We start from the raw sequence: 19,496 nt of genomic DNA on the forward strand, positions 1-19,496 counted from the left end.
AAATATCCGGCTTTTATAGCTCTAAAATGCCCCTCAGGATCATAATCTCTGCTTTTATCACTAGTCAACAAGAATTTATTCATAGGGACCTCCTGTACTTCTTGAATTTTGTTAGCTCCAATTACATACCCATCAAATTTTATAAAAGCAGGCATCATGTTGCCCTTCTTCCTTGGTTGAACATAGTCCTTCTCAACTCACAATAATTGCCATATGAATTCTAGAAAGCCTAATCTCTCTGACACAAACACGGGGAGCCTGTGAGTTGGCTGTCTACACCCGTATAACCTTATTAAAGAATATCTTGGTTTAAGAATCTAGTCGCCCAAATTTTATTCACAACCCTTGCTAGCTGAAAATTCCTTAGGTCTCAACATGTTTTTGATTGATTGTGGCTTACTGGTAAGAGTTCCCCCAAGTTTTCTTACTACTACTGGACAAACACATTCCTAAAAATTGTAAAATCTCCATCATTAGCATGTGTCTCCTATGGTGGACACCATAGCTGAATAGGTTGTCTACTCTTTTCCTCATCAATTGTGGCCAACTTCATAGAATTCCTAAATTGACTGGCATTTTGCTGAAGAATTAAGTAACATAACAGAAAATAGTTCTTGAAAGATTTAGTAGTTTTCCATTTGATCAACTGATTGTGAAGGGACCTCTCAATTTCACTAGCAAAATCGAACTCCAAATATGTATGATGGTTTTGTATTTTCGTATAAATATACATATAATCTAAAGGAATTTTTTGTTGTTCATCCTCTTTATCCTCTCCAAATAATTGTAACCATGCATAGAATGTGTACTAGAAAAAATCCATAAAGGATTCAACCAGGTCAGGACCCATATGATCCACATACATAATTATGTTATTATGTCCTCTATACATGAACTGTGCAATTTCTCTGAACCTCCCAAACTTCAAGTCTTCTGATATTCAGATTTAAAATGTTCCCTATCAATAGTTTGTTAAGGCTTGGGTGCTTAGACCATAAGAACTTCTCAATGTAGGATTTTGTGATAACAGGTAAAGGCATTCCCTCCATTTTTCTTACAGTCATAGTGGCTAGTTCATAGTGGTTTGCTATAACAATTATCAGCTTAATATCCACAAAAACATTTGGAACGACAATTTTCCCTAAGTCTAGCCTCCATGGGTTATCTCTGGGCTCCTTCCTATCCTTATTTGCATAGAAATCCTAGAACAAAGCTCAACCATGTTATGGAATGTTAGAATCCCTACAATTTTGAAACTCATTTGAAAAGACCGTTTTTAACCACTGATAGAGGAATCAAAAAAGACTTCTAGCAACATCTTCTGAATATGTTTCTCAATAGGAACTCCCCTAGACTCCTCAGTATCTTTTTTGACAGGCATTTTTATCAAATGAGTAATAACCAGGGCAAGGAAAGGGCTTGAACTTACTGTTTCCGCAAACTCCCAGTATGCTTCCAAATCCTTCTCGCCATCTTCCATCACAACTCCACTCGTATGAAGTTATGAAAAAGACCCATTTCGCAAAGATGATTAATTTACTTTCATTCCACATTTATTTTTCATAATTTTTCACACATATACCCGCTTCGCAAATTGTCCATGTGTCCCATCAACTGAGTACTTGGTCCGTACTTCACACTATTAATTTAACAATTTGTCTTTTCACCTTTTCGCATCCTCATTATGAAATCATCTCCAAGATTGCAATTTTCGAAATCTTGACCCACCCTTTTAACACCTTTTCCGAGAATGCGACCTTATAATTTCTTCTTTTAGCCTTTTGTCAGATCGCGATTCCGGGATCCTCCTCCTTAGTTGCTAGTGAAATCATGATTTTGAGGATCAAGTATTTGGTTAATTCCAAGCTCGTGACTTCAGAGACCTTATATTTTTACTTCTCTGAAGTTTCGACATTTTGCCTTTTTGCCGATGCCTAAATTTCTATATTATGAAATAACAAAAACACATAGAATCATGACTTTTGAATAAGGATTTTTTGGAGTCTATAAGATCTCACAATCAAGGGACTATGGTTCTCTTTCCACTTCATACTAGCACCAATGGGCAACAACACATAGCAATGGTGCAGTATAGTATAGCATATAATCACATGATATAGAATTTAAATTAAAACATTTACAACCATATGAGCATATATCTACTGAAAGCAAAAGACAAATATTTACAACATAAAGGCATAATAGCAATGCATTTTATAACATCCATCAGATATAAATATGATCCATACTCCAAGTCCAGATACAAAATAAACCAGACATCATCATAAAGCATCATGTCACATAACTAGCATCATCATGCAAATATGATCAAACTAAATAGCAACATCATCTAGGATCTAACAGCTAGGATAGTGGCAATCAAACTAATGCATAGTCATCGAAAGCATCTCATGATGCACATAATCTAGTAATAATAACAAGTGTCTCTTAGGTCAAAATATACATGGAACAAAATGCAAATGTAGGAGGCACTATATCCTTCATTAGGCATAGTCTTACTCCTGGAAACTTGCAAATAGATATGGGTACAAATCTCTCAATTGTGTGACATTGTCTCATGTGGTAGAAGTCTCATCATCTGGTTGCCTTTGGACCCCTACCTCCTCTATATTGCGCCCTTTTAGGACCAATCTCTGATGCTAAAGAATGTAGATGGGCTCCAAAGAAAGTTGTCCATGCTCTACTTGTGGAGCACCCCAATCAAGAACATGAGTCACATCAAGAATATATTGTCTCAAAACAGATACATGAAAAACATCATGTATGCATGATAGGCTAGGTGGCAATGCTAAGTGATAGGAAACATGACCGATCCTTTCTAAGATCTCAAAAGGTCCATCAAAACACAAAGCTAACCTAGAACCTTTCCCATAATGAATGAGGCTCTTCCACGGACGAACCCTCGTTGACCAATGGAATGTGACAATCTAGCCAATGGGTGTGTGCATACTTTTTTTGCCAATCCCGAGTAATAACCAAATGCTCTCTAATATGAACAACCAGCTGCTCCATATCCTAAAGCATCTCTGGATCCAAAACTACTTGGTCCTATAACTGATCCCAACTTAAAGGATTGGCACGGTCAACCGTACAAGCCTTTTGAAAAAGTGACATGCCAAGAGAACTATGGTACCCATTATTATAGAAAAACTCAACCAAGTATAAATAGTCCTCTCACATCACCTATCGATCTATCACATACATGCAAAGCATGTCCTTAAGAACCTGATGCACCCCCTTTGTCTGTTCGTTAGTCTCTGGGTGATAAGTGGAACTAACATTGAGCTGTGCCCGAGGCATGCTGAAGAGATGTCCGCAATGGCAAAGTGAACACAAGATCTCTTATCCGAGATAATCGTACGAGTAACCCCATGCAACTAAACAGTATCCTCCAAGAACACATACACTACTGAAGTTGCAGTATATGATGCTCTCATGGGTGAAAAGTCAGCTACTTTGGACACTTGTCCTTTGTCATCATAATAACATAGTGACAATGTGAGGGCATAGGGAACTAGTGAAATCAATGGATATAGTATCCCACTCGCACTTAGGAATGAAATGTGGTTGTAAAAGGCTTGCAGGATGTTGGTGCTATGCCTTCACTCTCTGACACTCAAGGCAATGAGCAATAAAATCAGCAAGATCATTCCTCATCCATGCCCAAAACTACAACTAAAATATAGTGCACGATGTACTTTTAACAATATCAAAGAACAAAGATCCCCTGACACCGCCACATAGATGCACTGGGTGCTGCAATAGCCCATCGACTCTAAAGAGTAACCTTTAAATCATCCCTTGAGGGTATGTCTAGACTCAATCTCTGCTGTAACCTCTTGATACCATGTGTCACTATGTAAAGCCTCTAAGATATGGTTATGCAAATCCACACCCAATGACAAAAGTGAAATCTCATGCCTCCTACTCAAGGCTTCCGCAACAACATTCTCGTTTCCCTTGATGGGAAGAACGTCAACATCGTACTCACACAAGAACTCCATCCAACGACATTGTAGTGCATTCAGATTTGACTGAGAACATATATATTGCAAGCTACAATGATCACTATGCAGCTCAAACTGGTGACCCAAAAGAAAATGTCTCCAGTGCACTAGCGCATGCATAACCACTACTAACTTTGAGTCACAAGTGGGGTAGTTCAGCTCATGGTCCTTGAGTGTCTAGACTCATATGCAATCGCACGTCCTTGCATAAGTACTACCCGCATGCCCTCTAATGGCACGTCAGTGTGTACCATGAAATTTCGTACTAGATAAGAAACTACCAAGATAGGTGCACTAGTCAGTCGCTCCTTAAGAGCCTCAAAGGATGAATCACACTATTCGGTCCAAATGTACTTCTTCCCTTCCCTCTGAACAAAAGTGATAGGATGAGCCAACCAAGAGAAATCCTTTACAAATCAATGATGTTAACCCATGAAACTACAAACCTCGGGAGCACTAGTGGGTGTTGGAGAATCCATGATAGCTCGTTAGAAGGATCCATTGCAATACCATCACTTGAAATGATGTGCCCCAAGTACTTAACCTCAATCTAGAAGAACTCATGCTTGCCCAAGTTGCCGTACACTTGATAGTCATAGAGATTGCAATACTTGACGCAAGTGGACCTCATGTTCCTCAATGGTCTTAGATTAAATTAGTATGTCATTAAGAAAAACAAGGACAAACCAATGAAAGTAAGTGCAAAACACGTGCTCTTCAAACTCACAAACATTGAATATTGGTCAACTTAAAAGGTACCACAATAAACTTATATTGCACATAGTGTGTACGGAAAGTTGTCTAATGAATATCAGCCTTCTGGATACGAAGCTAATGGTATCTTGACTTCAGATCTATCTTCGAGAACACTTCCGCTCCTTTTGATAAAAAAAGTCATCAATCCTTGGCAAGGGATATCGGTTTTTCACCTTTACCTTATTCAACTATTGGTAGTGAATGCACAAACACAAAGATCCATCCTCCTTAATGAAGATGAATATTGCCTTTGTCCAACAACTCCTCTAACTACAATTGAAGCTTACTCAACTTTTGAGTAGTCATGCAATAAGGTGCCCGAAAAATAGGTTCTACTCCAAGAATGAGATCAATGTGAAAACCTAGTGAGGCGGCATACCTGGTATCACATTTGGAAACACATCGACAAACTTGCAAAGGAGTGGGTGATTGTTAAGTGACACCTCTCGACTCTTAACCATGTCTAGGTCGATAACTAAGACAACAAACATCCGACATCCCAAAATCACACTTTGCTCAAGCTGCTTGGTTGAGATCATCGAAAGTGAAATTGGTCTCTAGACACTGACAAGCTCAGCTCGCCCACTTTTGTCATTGACACATTGTACCAACTTATTTCGGCAATCAATACTGCCCTGGTGAGAAGCAAACAAATCCATACTTAAAACAATGCCATAAGATCCTAAGGATAGGATGCGAAGATATATGACGGTGGTGAAGGTGCCCAAATCCAACACACAATCACCAACCAGGGGATCCATGATCACTTTGGAATTTGTGGCCAATTTAACCTACCACCTACCAGCATGTCATGCTGCCATTAGGAAAAATCATTGAACAAGGGAATAGGAAATAAAGGAATCTGAAGCACCAAAATCAAAACAATATTAGAAATGTCATGTAACACACCCTTAGTCTCGACTACGGAGCCTTGGTGCTTGGCCTTACAGTTATTAACAGCAGCAAATACTCTGTGGGATCTACTTGCATCCCCAACTATAGGCTAGGACATGGTCGTACCCCTTCTTGGCCTTGCTGATGACTTCTAAGGACATATTGTCGATTTGTGACCATGTTGGTTGTAAGAAAAGCATACCCCAGAGTTGTGTCCATATCCTCGTCTTCCATGAGGATCATTGGATTGCTGATAGCTTCCTCTACTAGAATCCATTTATGCACCTTGAGTTGGGCAATTAGGTTGTGATTGCTTTTCCCACATCCAATCATGTGATTGTCCTACCGAAGTACTAGAAACCTCCCCACTCTACTGACTTTGAGACTAGTGCAACCTAGTAAAATGAGGGTGACCTCCCCTCGAAGGTGTCGATTGAGTATGGGTTGGCCCAACGGACTATGTTTGTGTAGATGGTGTAGCTAGCTCCATAAGTCGCACAGTTTGGCTTTGTGTGCGTGCCTTGCTACTCAATCCTCTAGCTATGTTGTTTTTGGCGATTCTTGCCTTCTTAGCAATGGGGTGGGGTGGGGACCCCACATTATATAGTGAATCTAGAATGCTAGTCTAAATGTATGCAAGGAGTAATTTGTTTGGGGGGCCCATAGCCCTACGATAATATACCTCCCGAATAATCAATCTTAAAAGGGCAGGGCCGACCCTCCCCCCCCCATATAGTTCTCCCTCCCAAAGTGGAAGTGTCCTAGGTTGATGCATACAAACGTCTCGAATGGTGGAGCGATTGAGGCCCCGAACAAAGTGATGAGTCAAGGACCTCGTCATGCTTATAAATGGAATACTACCTCACGTCAAAGAACCTTTGCTCATATTGGTCCACTGACATGGTATCCAATCTGTTCTCATGGAACTTATCTGCGGGAGCCTCCTTGTACTGAGTAGATAGAAATCTCTCTTTGAACCACTCTTCAAATATCTCCCAAGTGAGATGTGCAAGTCTAATTTGGAGCTTCTACTCCTCTATATTCCACCAAGTGGAAGCATGGTATCTTAGGTGTGTGACCACACAATAGGCTCTAAGGTTGCTTGCATAAGGATGCATGGTGAAGCAATGACCAAGGTCCATCAACAATATCTCAACCTTGCTGTTGACTCTCTTCCTATCAAAATATGGTGTTTGAGATTGCATGAGGTCTCTCATCATAATATCCAAACAGATAGTATCTTTGTCATCCATGGCCCTGCCTCTCTTATGTGCTCCTCTAGCATTGGGTGTACAAGAACGCTTGTGATCTTTCCTCTCTTCTTCCTGCTCTGACATTTGGGTATCTTCTTCTATGAGCCCTCATGTTGTGCTCCCTCATGTTGATAATCCTCACGCTTAGGTCCCAACTGAGCTATAAATTCCTGAATCAAAGGCACTAATGCCTCCACACCACCTTGTTCTCTTCTTGCTTTTCGTCTCTCATATTCCCTTCGTCTTGATGCTCCTCATGACGTTCCTCGTGATGGTCTTCCTCATGGTCGTTCCAATTGGCATTCTGTCGACCACGACCTTGTCCCCGTCCACGTGCAAGAGGCATCCTTCATAGACCAATAAGGCATGGGTTAGAAATTCATGATAATATAATAATTTGGTTCACAAGCATAAACCATTTAGAGATAAGTATCAATGCATATAATCCAATACTCATACTAACACAATAGGAGCATAGCACGGAGATCCCAGTGCTTGAACATGGGTTCTGATACCAGATATAATGCCTCGCTTGAGAATCCTTGGGAACAAGGATCAATCATAGACTGACATTTTTTTTTGGGGGTTTAAAGATAGGTTTAACCAACACATATAGCATATTGTAAGCGAAAGACTTGCTTACTAACCGAAGAATCAATTACTAACTAAGTGATTAACATGCAAGGTTCACCCAATTTACTAAGTTAACAGTTCATTCGATGTATATTTAAAAGCCCAAAATATAGTTCCTATGTGGTTAATCATAGAAGCTCATTTTCCAAATTAAACAACATAATTAAACATGAATTTGCATCTAGCTGCCCTAACGGCGATCATTGTCTGATTTGTTTCGAATTGAAAAGATGCCTCTCCCAAAATTAAGCATTCCATTCACAAAAAGGGACCCCTCTCTTGAATCCTATCAATAGAATTGAGCAAATACTTGCGATGTTTCAAACTTACTCAAATGTCTTTTTTGTTCCCGTCCCTACAAAATTTCAATCTCACTGCCTTTCCACGAAACCCACTTCAAATGCAATAATTACAATGGGAATGTAAAATACTCTAAACATGGTTTTAATGGAAATTTTCAACCACAAAAGGAAGAAATCAATGTCTCCAGTGAGCTCCCGCCTGCATCCGATTCACATTTTCCAATCATGGACAAAAGTGCACTTTGACCAAGATATGAAGGTTGCCTGCAGATTATCGTTCAATGTTTGCAACTGGAAGAAGACCATCCCACTTCTTTGATCCCCAACAATGGTATAGATAGTAATGCCTCCCAACTACGTGTGGCCCATAGGCCCACTCCGCCATGCTCATGGAGATAATGATCAATCACAGAAGACACGACATTCAAAGAGGCTCACAAGCCAACCAAACCATGACACAAGAACACATGATCATGAATGCAATGTAGTACTTTAGGTCACTACTCAAAACACTCAACATGATACTATGTAGGGACTCTAGTAGAGTGTAATCACTTGGCCCGTACAAGCCCAAGTAGTAATTAGGTATGGTAAATCTCCTTCCTTGGGAAGCCTCTTACCAAGCCCTCAAACCAACTTCTATAGAAGATTGGCTACCATTCAGACACACTGTCCTTACACTGTTTCTCTAAGTACACACAACTACTACTTGAATGGGTAGATCACTTGTCTTGCATTAAGTTTTATTACCCCCTATATTTAATTGATTATCCCTTATTTAGAACCTCTCTACGTTATCTTGCTAGCGATTTTCTAATCAAGGTACCCATGAGAAGCCACTCTGCATGTCTACCTGTACATACCTTTCTTGTCATACGAGTGCTGCAAGGCAAATGCAATTTCCCAACTCAACCCCCATTTGATCCAACACTCAATTGGCCAATATCTAGGAGTTCAAGTCTTGCAAGATCCTGCCATAGGCATGCTCACATGCATGTGGGTCGGCACAACCAACTCCACATAAAACAATCAAAGCACAATATGCAAGGGACTAGATTTCGGAAAAGCAAATCAAAATGATACAAGTAGAAAATACACTCAACCAGGCACTTTGTTGTGGGTACAGATTCGCCTATGAATCGGATAGCCACAAAGTTTAACCATGAAATGAATGGAAACATGGAGGACAACCCATTTCAATCATCCAAATTTACACCACAAAATCCCAGCTCAAATCTCAGTGACACAAAATGAGGCCAAGGAAAACCAACTGAATAACAAACATCTCAGAATTTGATGAAACAAAAAACCCACTTCCAAATTATATTCAAACTCGCAAAAATCAAATAAAAATCCCATTCCGGGCACACACAAAATACAATAGCATAACTAGGTGAGAATTAACATTTTCAACACAAAACTCACACAATTGTTCATACTTGTCCAACTTGGTTATATAATTTCTTAAAAATGGAGGGGAACATGAGTTCTCAACCTCCAAACATTTAGCTATCAAAAGTTCGCACTAAAACGAAGCAAAACAATAAAAAAGAGACAGCCTTACCTCACTCCAAAAGCTTGAAACCAGGAATGAAGAGAACAATTTGGAGAAAGCTCTGAATAAGATGAAAACCACATGGAAGATGAAGACACAATTCATTCAAATAAGAAATGAGTGTAAAACCCTACTTTTTGGCCTAACATAAGAATTATAGTTAAAAGTGACATAAATTAGAATTTTAACCCCTTAATGAAGTAATTGGTCCCTTTCCCAAATTAATTAAATTAATTCCAGGCATTTGGAATTAACTACAGCAAATTAGCCAGTAAATAAATAAAATCATTAAACTTTCCCCGCATAATTTAAATCAGTATTTTAATTTAATATTTTTTTCAACAACTGTGGAATCTTAAATGCATAGACACACTCCTTGGTCTAGCCACATAATGCATTATGAATCCATATTTACCAGAGGATCAAATTTAACACAGTAATACAGATATGTCGTCCATACAAGGATGACATTGGGTCAACATGAAAGGCTAAGGTTACTATCTCCTGGTGCCATTGTTGGGGATGTAGGTACACACTCAGATCGTGTACTTAGGATGAATGTACATGGTACCTGTCCAGTAAACAAGCAAACATCAAGTGTAGATGCTCCATATATAAATTGACAAAGCATACACAAACACATTTCATGGTGAAGGAGAACGAGACACTGTGTAGATCTTGCAAGCGACTACGACTCCATTCCTACTTCGTACTAGCACCAACGAGCAACAACGTATAGCAGTAGTGCAGTACAGTATAACAAACTTATAATCACGTGATATAACATTTAAATTAAAACTTTTACTTTTTTATGAGCATATATCTACAGAAAGTAGAAGACAAATATCCAGAACATTAAGGCACAATAGCAATGCATCCAATAACATCCATCAGATATAAATATAATCCATACTACAAGTCCAGATATAAAATAAACCAAGCATCATGTCACGTCACTATCATCATCATGCAAATATGATGAAACGGAATAGCAACATCATCTAGCATCTAACAGCTATGATATTGATAATCAAAATAATGTATACTCATTGAAGCATCTCATCAAACGTAGGAGGCACTACGGTGAGAGCATTTGTAGACTCACTTGAGATACAATGATGCGAGTTCACATAGATCTGACGTTGTTGTGAATTTGTGCCAAGTGATCCAAGCTCCTTTCTAGCATAGTTCATGACTCCCATGTTGTGAAATTTGTTTTTGATGCAATGAATACCAAAATCCAGGAGTTTGGTACACCCAAACACTTCATTGTATATTTTTAAAAAGTGTTGTTTCCTTCAGCTAAAATCCACTTTTATACTCGTAATCAATGTTGCTTCTATTTGATTAGTTTATTGTGTTTTAGAAGCTTAATTATTGAAGGGTGCATGGCAAAAGTTTTTAATTCTTTAAAATCTCCATATTTCATGATTTTTTCAATTTGCCTAGTCTTGGTTGAGTCTAAGTATTGTGGGTCAAAAATTAACTTTCCGAGTTGAGTGTTGTATTATTGGTGGATACGTGTATAGGAGAAAGTGGATGCAAAAATAATGAGACGTCTGTTTTTTGGGATTAAATACATGGTGAAAACCTCTAAGACTGCTGCCATTTCCTTTAGGCTTAAAGGATAGAGCAAGGAGAAAAAAGCAATTTGAAGTCGGTGCACTATATTTTCAAAAGGGCAAATTAAATATTATTTAATTTGTCTATAATATTTGGAAAAAGGTGCATTAAACATTTTATTCATATGGTTATTCCAAAAGGGTGTTCTGGATGTAGAAATTTATATTTAAAGAGGGAAAAACGTAATAAAACAAAATAGAGGGCCCAAGGTGCCTGCATCTATGAAAGAGAACGCTCAGATCAGCCATTCTTTATATCATATCTGATTTTCTTCTGTATTCCGTTTTTTAGAGATTGAAGTATTCAAAGATAAAAATCCCTGCTGTTGGAGATATAGTATGAAAGCCTTCTTCGTTTTCCATAACAGGATTTGGGGTTGAAAACTGTGCATCCTTTTGAGGCAGTTCTGCTCAAGGATTGCATGTGAGCTTATTGATATGACTGATTCATATTTGCAAGCAAATTGCATGACATCATCAAATTGTCATTTTGGCCAAGTTTTAAAGTTTTCTTGTTGCTCCTACAATGGGGCTATAGTGATTTATTGAAGATTTTAGCTTTTGGAGGGTTACAACGGTTTATGTTAATTGAGATATTTAAGCCTTTGGAGCAGCAGCCCTTTGAGGTTTTCAGTCATTGTTGACATCATTTTAGTCCTCTAAGTGGCTGCCGCAAGGGCTTAGGGTGAATTATTGCTGTTATAAGTCAAATCCGTCAGAGGGTTTTTGTTTTGGAGAGATACAGAGTTTTCAGCGGTGGTGGAGGTGTTTCCAAGCATCTATCATTGTTCCAATACTTGCTGCACCATTTGTGAGCCACTGTTCATCTTAGCACTAGCTGTACTCATTTGTAAGTGGAAATATAGCCACTATTCAATCTTAGCACTAGTCGTACTCATTTGTAAGTGGAAATATATTACTTTGTTTTGGTATACGAGCTTATCATAAATTGTTTTAGTATTTGGACATTGTTGTTGCTTGTAAACAGCCTTTCCTGTTCTTATACCTTATTTTATATCTATAATTCTCTTTTCTGCAACTAAGAGAGCTGAAATCATAGCTTTAACACTTTTAGAAACAAGCTGACTAACCATATAGATTACATTGGTGAATTTTGAAGTTAATATGTTCAGTAAAATGGCTTTAGCATCCTTTACAACATTGACCTCTTCTGTTTGTTGAAGAAGAGACTTCAGATTGTTCACATAGCTTGACACAGTGAAAAGGTCAAGTTTCAAAGCAACTGTTGCATTGATTGCTACTGCTAAAACATAGTGCATTCAAATCCTCCCAAAATTTTTGGATGGTTTTGCCAAATATATTTGACGAGACTTAAAATTGGAGAGGGCTAGAGCAACATAGGCTTTGGCATTAGCATCTCTCCTCTTTGATTCCAATACTTTACAAGCAGCTGTAGTAAGTTTCTCATTCCTGAATACAATTCCCTGCAAGTTTTTGTGCACCAGTTGCATGTGGATTTTCACTTTCCATGTGTGGAAGTTAGTACTAGAATACTTATGATCATCTAGAGGAATTTTTCCCTTTTTGAAAAATATAATAAAATTGAATGTTTTCAAACCCTAATATGTCTGTGCCATGAATTGAAGTAGCCACAGGCTCTGACTTCAGCATAAGCCCTTGATCTTTCTTTTTTTTCAAAAATCATACCTTAGCTTTTGCATTTTGCCATCTGCAAACCCTAGTTGTGGTTGGTAAACCATAAAACCTTTGTGCCCTAGCTGCCACATTATATTGTGAAGAAGTGCACATTTTTGATAAAAATACACAAAATGCTCTTAAATAGTAGGTGTAACTTTTATTGTTGTATTGATAAAGACTTGTCTTCATTCGTAGGTGATGTAATTTTTGAACCAAACACAACACATTAAAAAAAAATCTCCTGTTGTGATTTCTACACAGAAGAATTCTTCACTTTTTGATGAAGGTGGTCATAAAATTGGAACAGAATTACTAATAAAGAAACAGCTTATCACTTTCACCCTTTTCTGTTATTGGTATCTTGATGCAACCCCTTGCTTTGATACCATATTGTAAAAACTAAAAGAAAACAAAATATATTGATATTTAATTAATTAATAGGATACTGATTACAAAGAGGTTCATCTTATTATAGAAAGAATGGAAGAGCAAACTGTGCCAAAGGTTAAACATGACATCACTCAGCCAATACTAAAAGTAGCAAACTAAAAAATAGAAAAAAGCTTGCCACGAGGTGGCTTAAATACAACAGTAAGCATTATCTGCAAATAATTATTTATTATTTGGTAGACAATTGTGACTTCAGTGGATGAGCAACTGCTTAAAAATAAAAAATAAACTTTCAGAGAAAGAAGTGGGGGAGGGGGACAACAAAGATGACATATGGCTCTATAAATTGTTTTCCCTCTTTATTTATTTGCATCCTATTTATGGTCTAGATTTTATTTGCAAGATTTATTATTAGGATTTTATTTTGATCTGCTATTTATGATCGTTACTAAAAAAGAAGCAGAAAATTTTAATAATCATGAGCCCACTAGCTCCACAAATTGCTGTTAAATTTTTTAATCAACCACTGTTAACCAAAATAAGCTAGACAGCTGCATGAAGACCTGCCCCTCTCTTAACAGCTCAAGGGTTTGCTATCTTCCTATCCTTTTCCCCAACATTTGTTCTACCTCTAATACCTATTATATCTGATTCTCTTAACTTCTACTCTTCATAAACCAAAAGGCAGATTTTGAACTTACGCCTAGTGCTAGAACTTATATGTCTAGAGCTAAATACTTTTGTTTTTGATTGGTTTCTAATCTGTCAACAATCAAACATGTATTTAGGTTCTATCTAGTGCCACTTCCACGAGGCTTGATTTTTCATAAAATAGACTCCATAAAAACAAGACATTGGCCACTGGATGAAAATTGATACTCTTGTGGCATTGGGGGAATCTCATACATTTTCTTTGAAATTGTGTAAAAATTTGGGCTGTGCTAATACCTAATATGCATCCTACGGTAAGTTCATCTCTTCTTAGTGTCATCTTGTTGCATTGTACCTATATTTTGTTTTTCTGTTTAAGTAGACCCCTTATTGGCAAGATGAATTTATTTTACATCACCATAGTTTTAGATGCCCCCTTGGTATTGTTGAGTCTGTCTAGTTGAAGTGATAATTTTTTATGGAGATAGTTGAAGTGATAATTCTTGAAGTTTCTTTTGTTGCCCTGTTTGTTGTTCATTTTTATTTTGAATATTAGTTTGCGTGGATATTTGTCTTTAATATGTCGCAGTTTCTTTTGTTTCAGATCAAGATTATGTTCTTCAGTTTGTGCCTTCAGCAAATCGCATAGAGCTTTTGCAATCCAACTCTTGCCCAACTACAATAACAAGCCACATAGAGAAATTGTAAATAATATATGGATGGTGCTTTGTACCATGCTCATTTTTGTAGCGAGCTTCCCATATCCATATGTAAGAATTGAGCAATAAAAACATTCTTGATGTTTATGCTTCCTTTAAATGTGCAATTTTGTCTCTAATTTCATAATATTAATTATGAATTTTGCGTGTTCCATTTATTTTTATTTTTTAGGCATCTTTCAATTTGGAAATCTGTAATTTTGATTTCTTCCATCACTCTACAGAAATTAAGGCAATGTGTTGTTTGCAGGCATGTAGGCTTTATAACTCGATGGAATAAATCTAAGAAGATAGTGAAATTAATTTAGTTTTAAGTGACAATGTAGAGTGGTTTTATTGGTTCAAATTTAGCGGCTTCTACAAGATAATACATTGAAAGGATGTAATGTCAACATTTATATAGAGCTAAGATTAGGTGGAATTAATAGTTTGATGTTGCAAATTTTTTTGGTGAAATATTATATTTATATTAATAATGACTCGTTCAAAATGGCTCTCGGAAAAAAAAATCAGAAAAGAAAAACTTTGGTCATTGCCTAATACAAAAAGGGTGTAGAAGAAGAAAGATTGCATCTAGAGAGAGTATCTATCAACACTAATGAATCTTATAATTGTGAATCCCAAATCTAGAACATTGTGATTTCAAAGAGCCAAAAACTCATACGAATACAATTCATTGTTTGGTGTCAGAGACAACACGAAGAGCTAACTGCCATAAAAGTTTCCATTGTTGATCTTCATCCAATACTCCAATTGAGACGGTGATATTAGAAAAAAGCCATCCGATGCAAGTGCAATCTAGGACCTTGAACTGCATACAATATCTCAAAAGAACAAGTGAGATCCGTAAAAGTAAAACATGTGAAATCACATAGAAGTTGTGATTTACTATCAATAATATTTGAGAAGGGTTCAACAAGATTCTAAATGCATTCTTTTGTCATAATATTAACCAAGTTGAGGAAGTCAAGGAGATTAAGTGGGGAAAGTAAAGAGTTAATATAAACCCCATCAGTACCCAAATTAGCCATAGAATCAGCTAATAGATTGTCTTCTCTATAAGTATGCATAATGCAAGAATTAGAGATTGAATCAAGAAGAGACCATTCTTGATGCAATATATACTATATGGACCAATTATATACATGATGTTTAATACATGCATTAATAATAATGGTTGAATCCCCTTCAACATGTAACTTAGATATAGATAGTGATTTTGCAAGTTCCAAACAAAAAAGCAAGGACAAGGCCTTAGCTTTGTTATTAGTACTTGGAGGGAGAGGAGATAATTTTGCTGGAATCACATGACTTTTAAAATCTCTAATGATTATGCCATAGCCAGGGTTATCTAGATTTCCTCTAGAGGCCCCATCAAAATTTAGTTTATAATAACCCTCACTTGGGCGAATCCACTTGGTTTGTGTTCGGATAAGAGGAACATTGGATAGACACAATGGAGTAGGAAGATAAGGAAAAAGTAAACCCTTCTATCGACAAACAACATAGCCATCCCAAGGAGAAAAAACATGTTTACCCTTATATTTACTTATTGTAGCATTAACAAGCGCAACAATTGATCTCTCTAATCCTTCCAAAAATTGAGGGATTGAAGACGATGTCTATCTAAAAATTATTTTGTTTCTCTCCCACCAAATTGTCCATATTACAGATTCAAGGATGCACTTCCAAAGACATGAAACCATTGATTCAGAATGTAAGACTAGTCATGCTTGGAATAAATCCCACAGAAAATTAGGTAATGGAATACAAAAATTAAGCTTATTAAGAACAAAATGCCAACAATCTTGGGCAAAAAGGTAGTTTAAGAGGAGGTGATCTATTGTTTCCATAACTTGCAAACAAAGCACACAATTAAAGGGATGAGAAATGTTCAATCTATGAAGTCGATCACTATTGAAAATTTAGTTTTTTAATGCAAGCCATGCGAAGCATCTTGCTTTTGGAAAAATTGAACTGTTCCAATAGAATTTAAAAGCATGATATGTGGTTTGATTAAACTAATTGTGTTGGAGAGCTAAGTATCTTTGTTTAACAGAGTATTTACCATCTATAGCCAAAACCCAAAAGAGGGAATTTGGTTGATTAGACATAAAAACATTCTTTTCAGCTAATACTTGTTTGAAAGAAGTAGCCCGATTGTGGGATATAGGAAGAATAAAGGGGTCTTTCCAAATGACTAGCCCTGTGAATCTATGTATAGCTGAGACATAATTAGAAAAAGATATCCCCCAAGCTTGAATCAAAATGTTTGAGAAATCCTTTAAGGAATCAATAGTGGCAAGGGGGGGGGGGGGGAGGGGGGAGAGAGGCAAGCAGAGAATCCATTCCATGAATCAAACCATAAATTGACACTATCCCCATTGTTCACTTCCCAAGATATGAATGAAGTAATAACTTCTCAAGAAGCCATCATGAAATCCCAAATGATAGATGTAAGGAAGCAAAGGTGCACGAAATCGCTTCCTACACTAATCTTTGAGAGGACGATTATGCAAATTCAACTAACTATTGCAGAGATATCAAAAAATGTATAATAACATAATCAAAATAACAATGAACGCATAACACAATGATTACCGTGGGGAAACTCTTCAGGGAGAAAAAAAATCCACCTCCAAAACCCACACAATGTATTATCAAATCAAGAAGATTACAATACACTTGCAATACAAGTTCTTATGGGAGCACATCACCACAACTCGAACTTAGAGAGACGCCTCGCACCCAGTCTTGCAAACTAAACACGATGATTCAAATACCTCCCCAAGCCCTTATTTTACAGTGATTTACAAGTTGGAAACCATTTGTGGTCTTACAAAACCATGGGCCAAAACCATGGGCAAAACAACCATGCCACATGTTACCCACTTGTCATTTGTAACTCCAAGAATAACATTCTCATCCATAATTTTGTCCTCTAGTTTAAATTCTCATAAAAGTCATATAATGAGTTGTTTATACTCTAAAAATAGTCCTATATTGTACTAGGGACAAAACACATTTTTAACAACCTATACACCTTTTTCCAATTCAAACACGTGGAAAACTACCACAAACAAGTTCTATAATTTTCTACAATTTTTTAGAAATAGCTTGCAAGGTTGAGACACAATTCTCAACATTCTCCCACTTGTCGAACACCTTGTAAGAGTCAAGGGATCCAAAGTGTCATGAACTTAATTGCTAGGGGCTGAGAGACCTATAGACTTTGAACACCATCTGAATTTCTCTGTGCTTACAAGCTTAGTTAATGCATCAACAACATTCACCAAAGTCTCCACCTTCTCCAACGTCACCTTGTCGTTCTCGATCATATCTCTCACAAAATGATATTGTACATCAATGTGCTTGGTCCTGGCATGAAATGTCAGGTTCTTCGCAAGGCAGATTGCACTCTGACTATCACTGTAAATTGTCATTGCACCCTATTTGAACTCTATATCTAAACACAATCTCTTTAGCTAGATAGCTTCCTTGCATGCATGAGTAGCTGCCATATACTCTGCCTCAGTAGTGGACAAAGCAACCACAACTTGTCGCTTGCTTATCTAACTGATTGCACCACCAAATAATGGAAACACATATTCACTGGTGGATCTTCTTCTATCAACATCACTAGCCTAGTCTGAATCCACATAGCCTTGAATATCCAAGGAATGCTCATTTCTTGTTCCACAGAAACATATAGAGTACTTTGAGGTATGCTGCAAGTATCTGAAAACTCTTTTTACTGCATCCCAATGTGCTATTCCTGGATTAGACATGTAACAGGAAAGTACTTCCACTGCTTGGGCAATGTATGGTCTTGTATAGACCATAGCATATATCAAACTTCCAACAACATTGATACGGTACTCGACTCATCTCTTCCATCTCTAATGGGGACGAAGGACACTGTGAGCTAGAAAGCTTTGTTCCCATAGTAATAGGAACACTCAATTGTCTGGAATCCCACATATTGAATCTTTTCAGAATATTACCAACATACTTACTCTGGCTTAGCTAAAGCTTTATGTTTTTTCTATCTTTTATAATCTCCATTCTTGGAATGTACCTTGTTGCACCAAGATCTTTCATTTCAAAGTTTGTTGAGAGTTGAGATTTTAATTCTGCAATCAAACCTTTTCCTTTGCCAACAAACAACATATCATTAGCATATAAGACAATAACCAAGAAATAATCACCATCAAACTTGTAGTATATACAATAATCGAATTTGAATCGCACAAATCCCAAACTATATATATATATATATATATATATATATATATATATATATATATATATATATATATATATATATATATATATATATATATATATATATATATATATATATATATATATATATATATATAACTTCTGGTACCACATCCTAGGACTTTGTTTTAGACCATACAAAGATTTTTTCAATTTACAGACCAAATGATTCTTACCTTTCCCCACAAAGTGCTTTGGTTGTGTCACATAAATTTCTTTTTTCAAATCTCCATAAGGAAAGTTGTCTTCACAACCATCTGCTCAACTTCTAGATCATAAGTTGCTGCAATAGAAAGTAAAAATCAAATGGATATCATTTTTGCTACAGGAGAGAAATTTCACCATAATCAATTCCTACAGCCTGGGAGTAACCTTTTGCAACCAATCGTGCTTTATACTTCATAATGCCTCCATCTGAACTCATCTTCCTTTTGAACACCCATTTACAATCAATAAGCCTTTGTCCTTCAAGAAATGGTACAAGGTCCATGTGTCATTCCTCTTAAGAGTTGCCATCTCTTCTTCCATGGCAAATTTTCAGGACTTTGAATCATTCATACCAAGAGCCTCTTCTACATATTTGAGTTCATCAATATTAGCATTCAAAGCAAATATACACCTCCAATCATCAGGAGAATATTCATACCTTTCTGGTGCTTTCCTCTGTCTACTAGACCTTCAAACAAGATCTGGTTTAGGTTCATGATTAGGGTCTCCCTCTTCCTCTAATGATTCATAACTCTTAGAGCT

The 19,496-nt window shown here is 36.9% G+C and overlaps 1 protein-coding gene across 3 annotated transcripts in view; it reads left to right on the forward strand.

Annotated features, from left to right (window-relative positions):
* LOC149574826 (glycine-rich protein) overlaps nucleotides 1-14,620 on the forward strand; it is a 164,836-nt gene extending 150,216 nt beyond the window's left edge. For 2 of the 3 annotated variants that reach the window (XR_016360101.1, XM_089814665.1), the window contains exon 13: nucleotides 11,412-12,003. Coding sequence is in view for 2 of the 3 variants with exons in the window: in XM_089814665.1 (XP_089670791.1) it covers nucleotides 11,412-11,443 (32 nt within the window). In the remaining variant the exon portion in view is untranslated. Of the gene's footprint in view, nucleotides 1-11,411; nucleotides 12,004-14,347 lie in introns of those variants that run through there. The other variant, XM_089814664.1, reaches the window with a different exon arrangement.
* The last annotated feature ends 4,876 nt before the right edge of the window (nucleotides 14,621-19,496 follow it).

The sequence above is a fragment of the Cupressus sempervirens genome, chromosome 2 (genome assembly GCF_028749045.1).
Source record: "Cupressus sempervirens isolate cs-2001-9-10 chromosome 2, ASM2874904v1, whole genome shotgun sequence".
Classification (NCBI taxonomy): domain Eukaryota; kingdom Viridiplantae; phylum Streptophyta; class Pinopsida; order Cupressales; family Cupressaceae; genus Cupressus; species Cupressus sempervirens.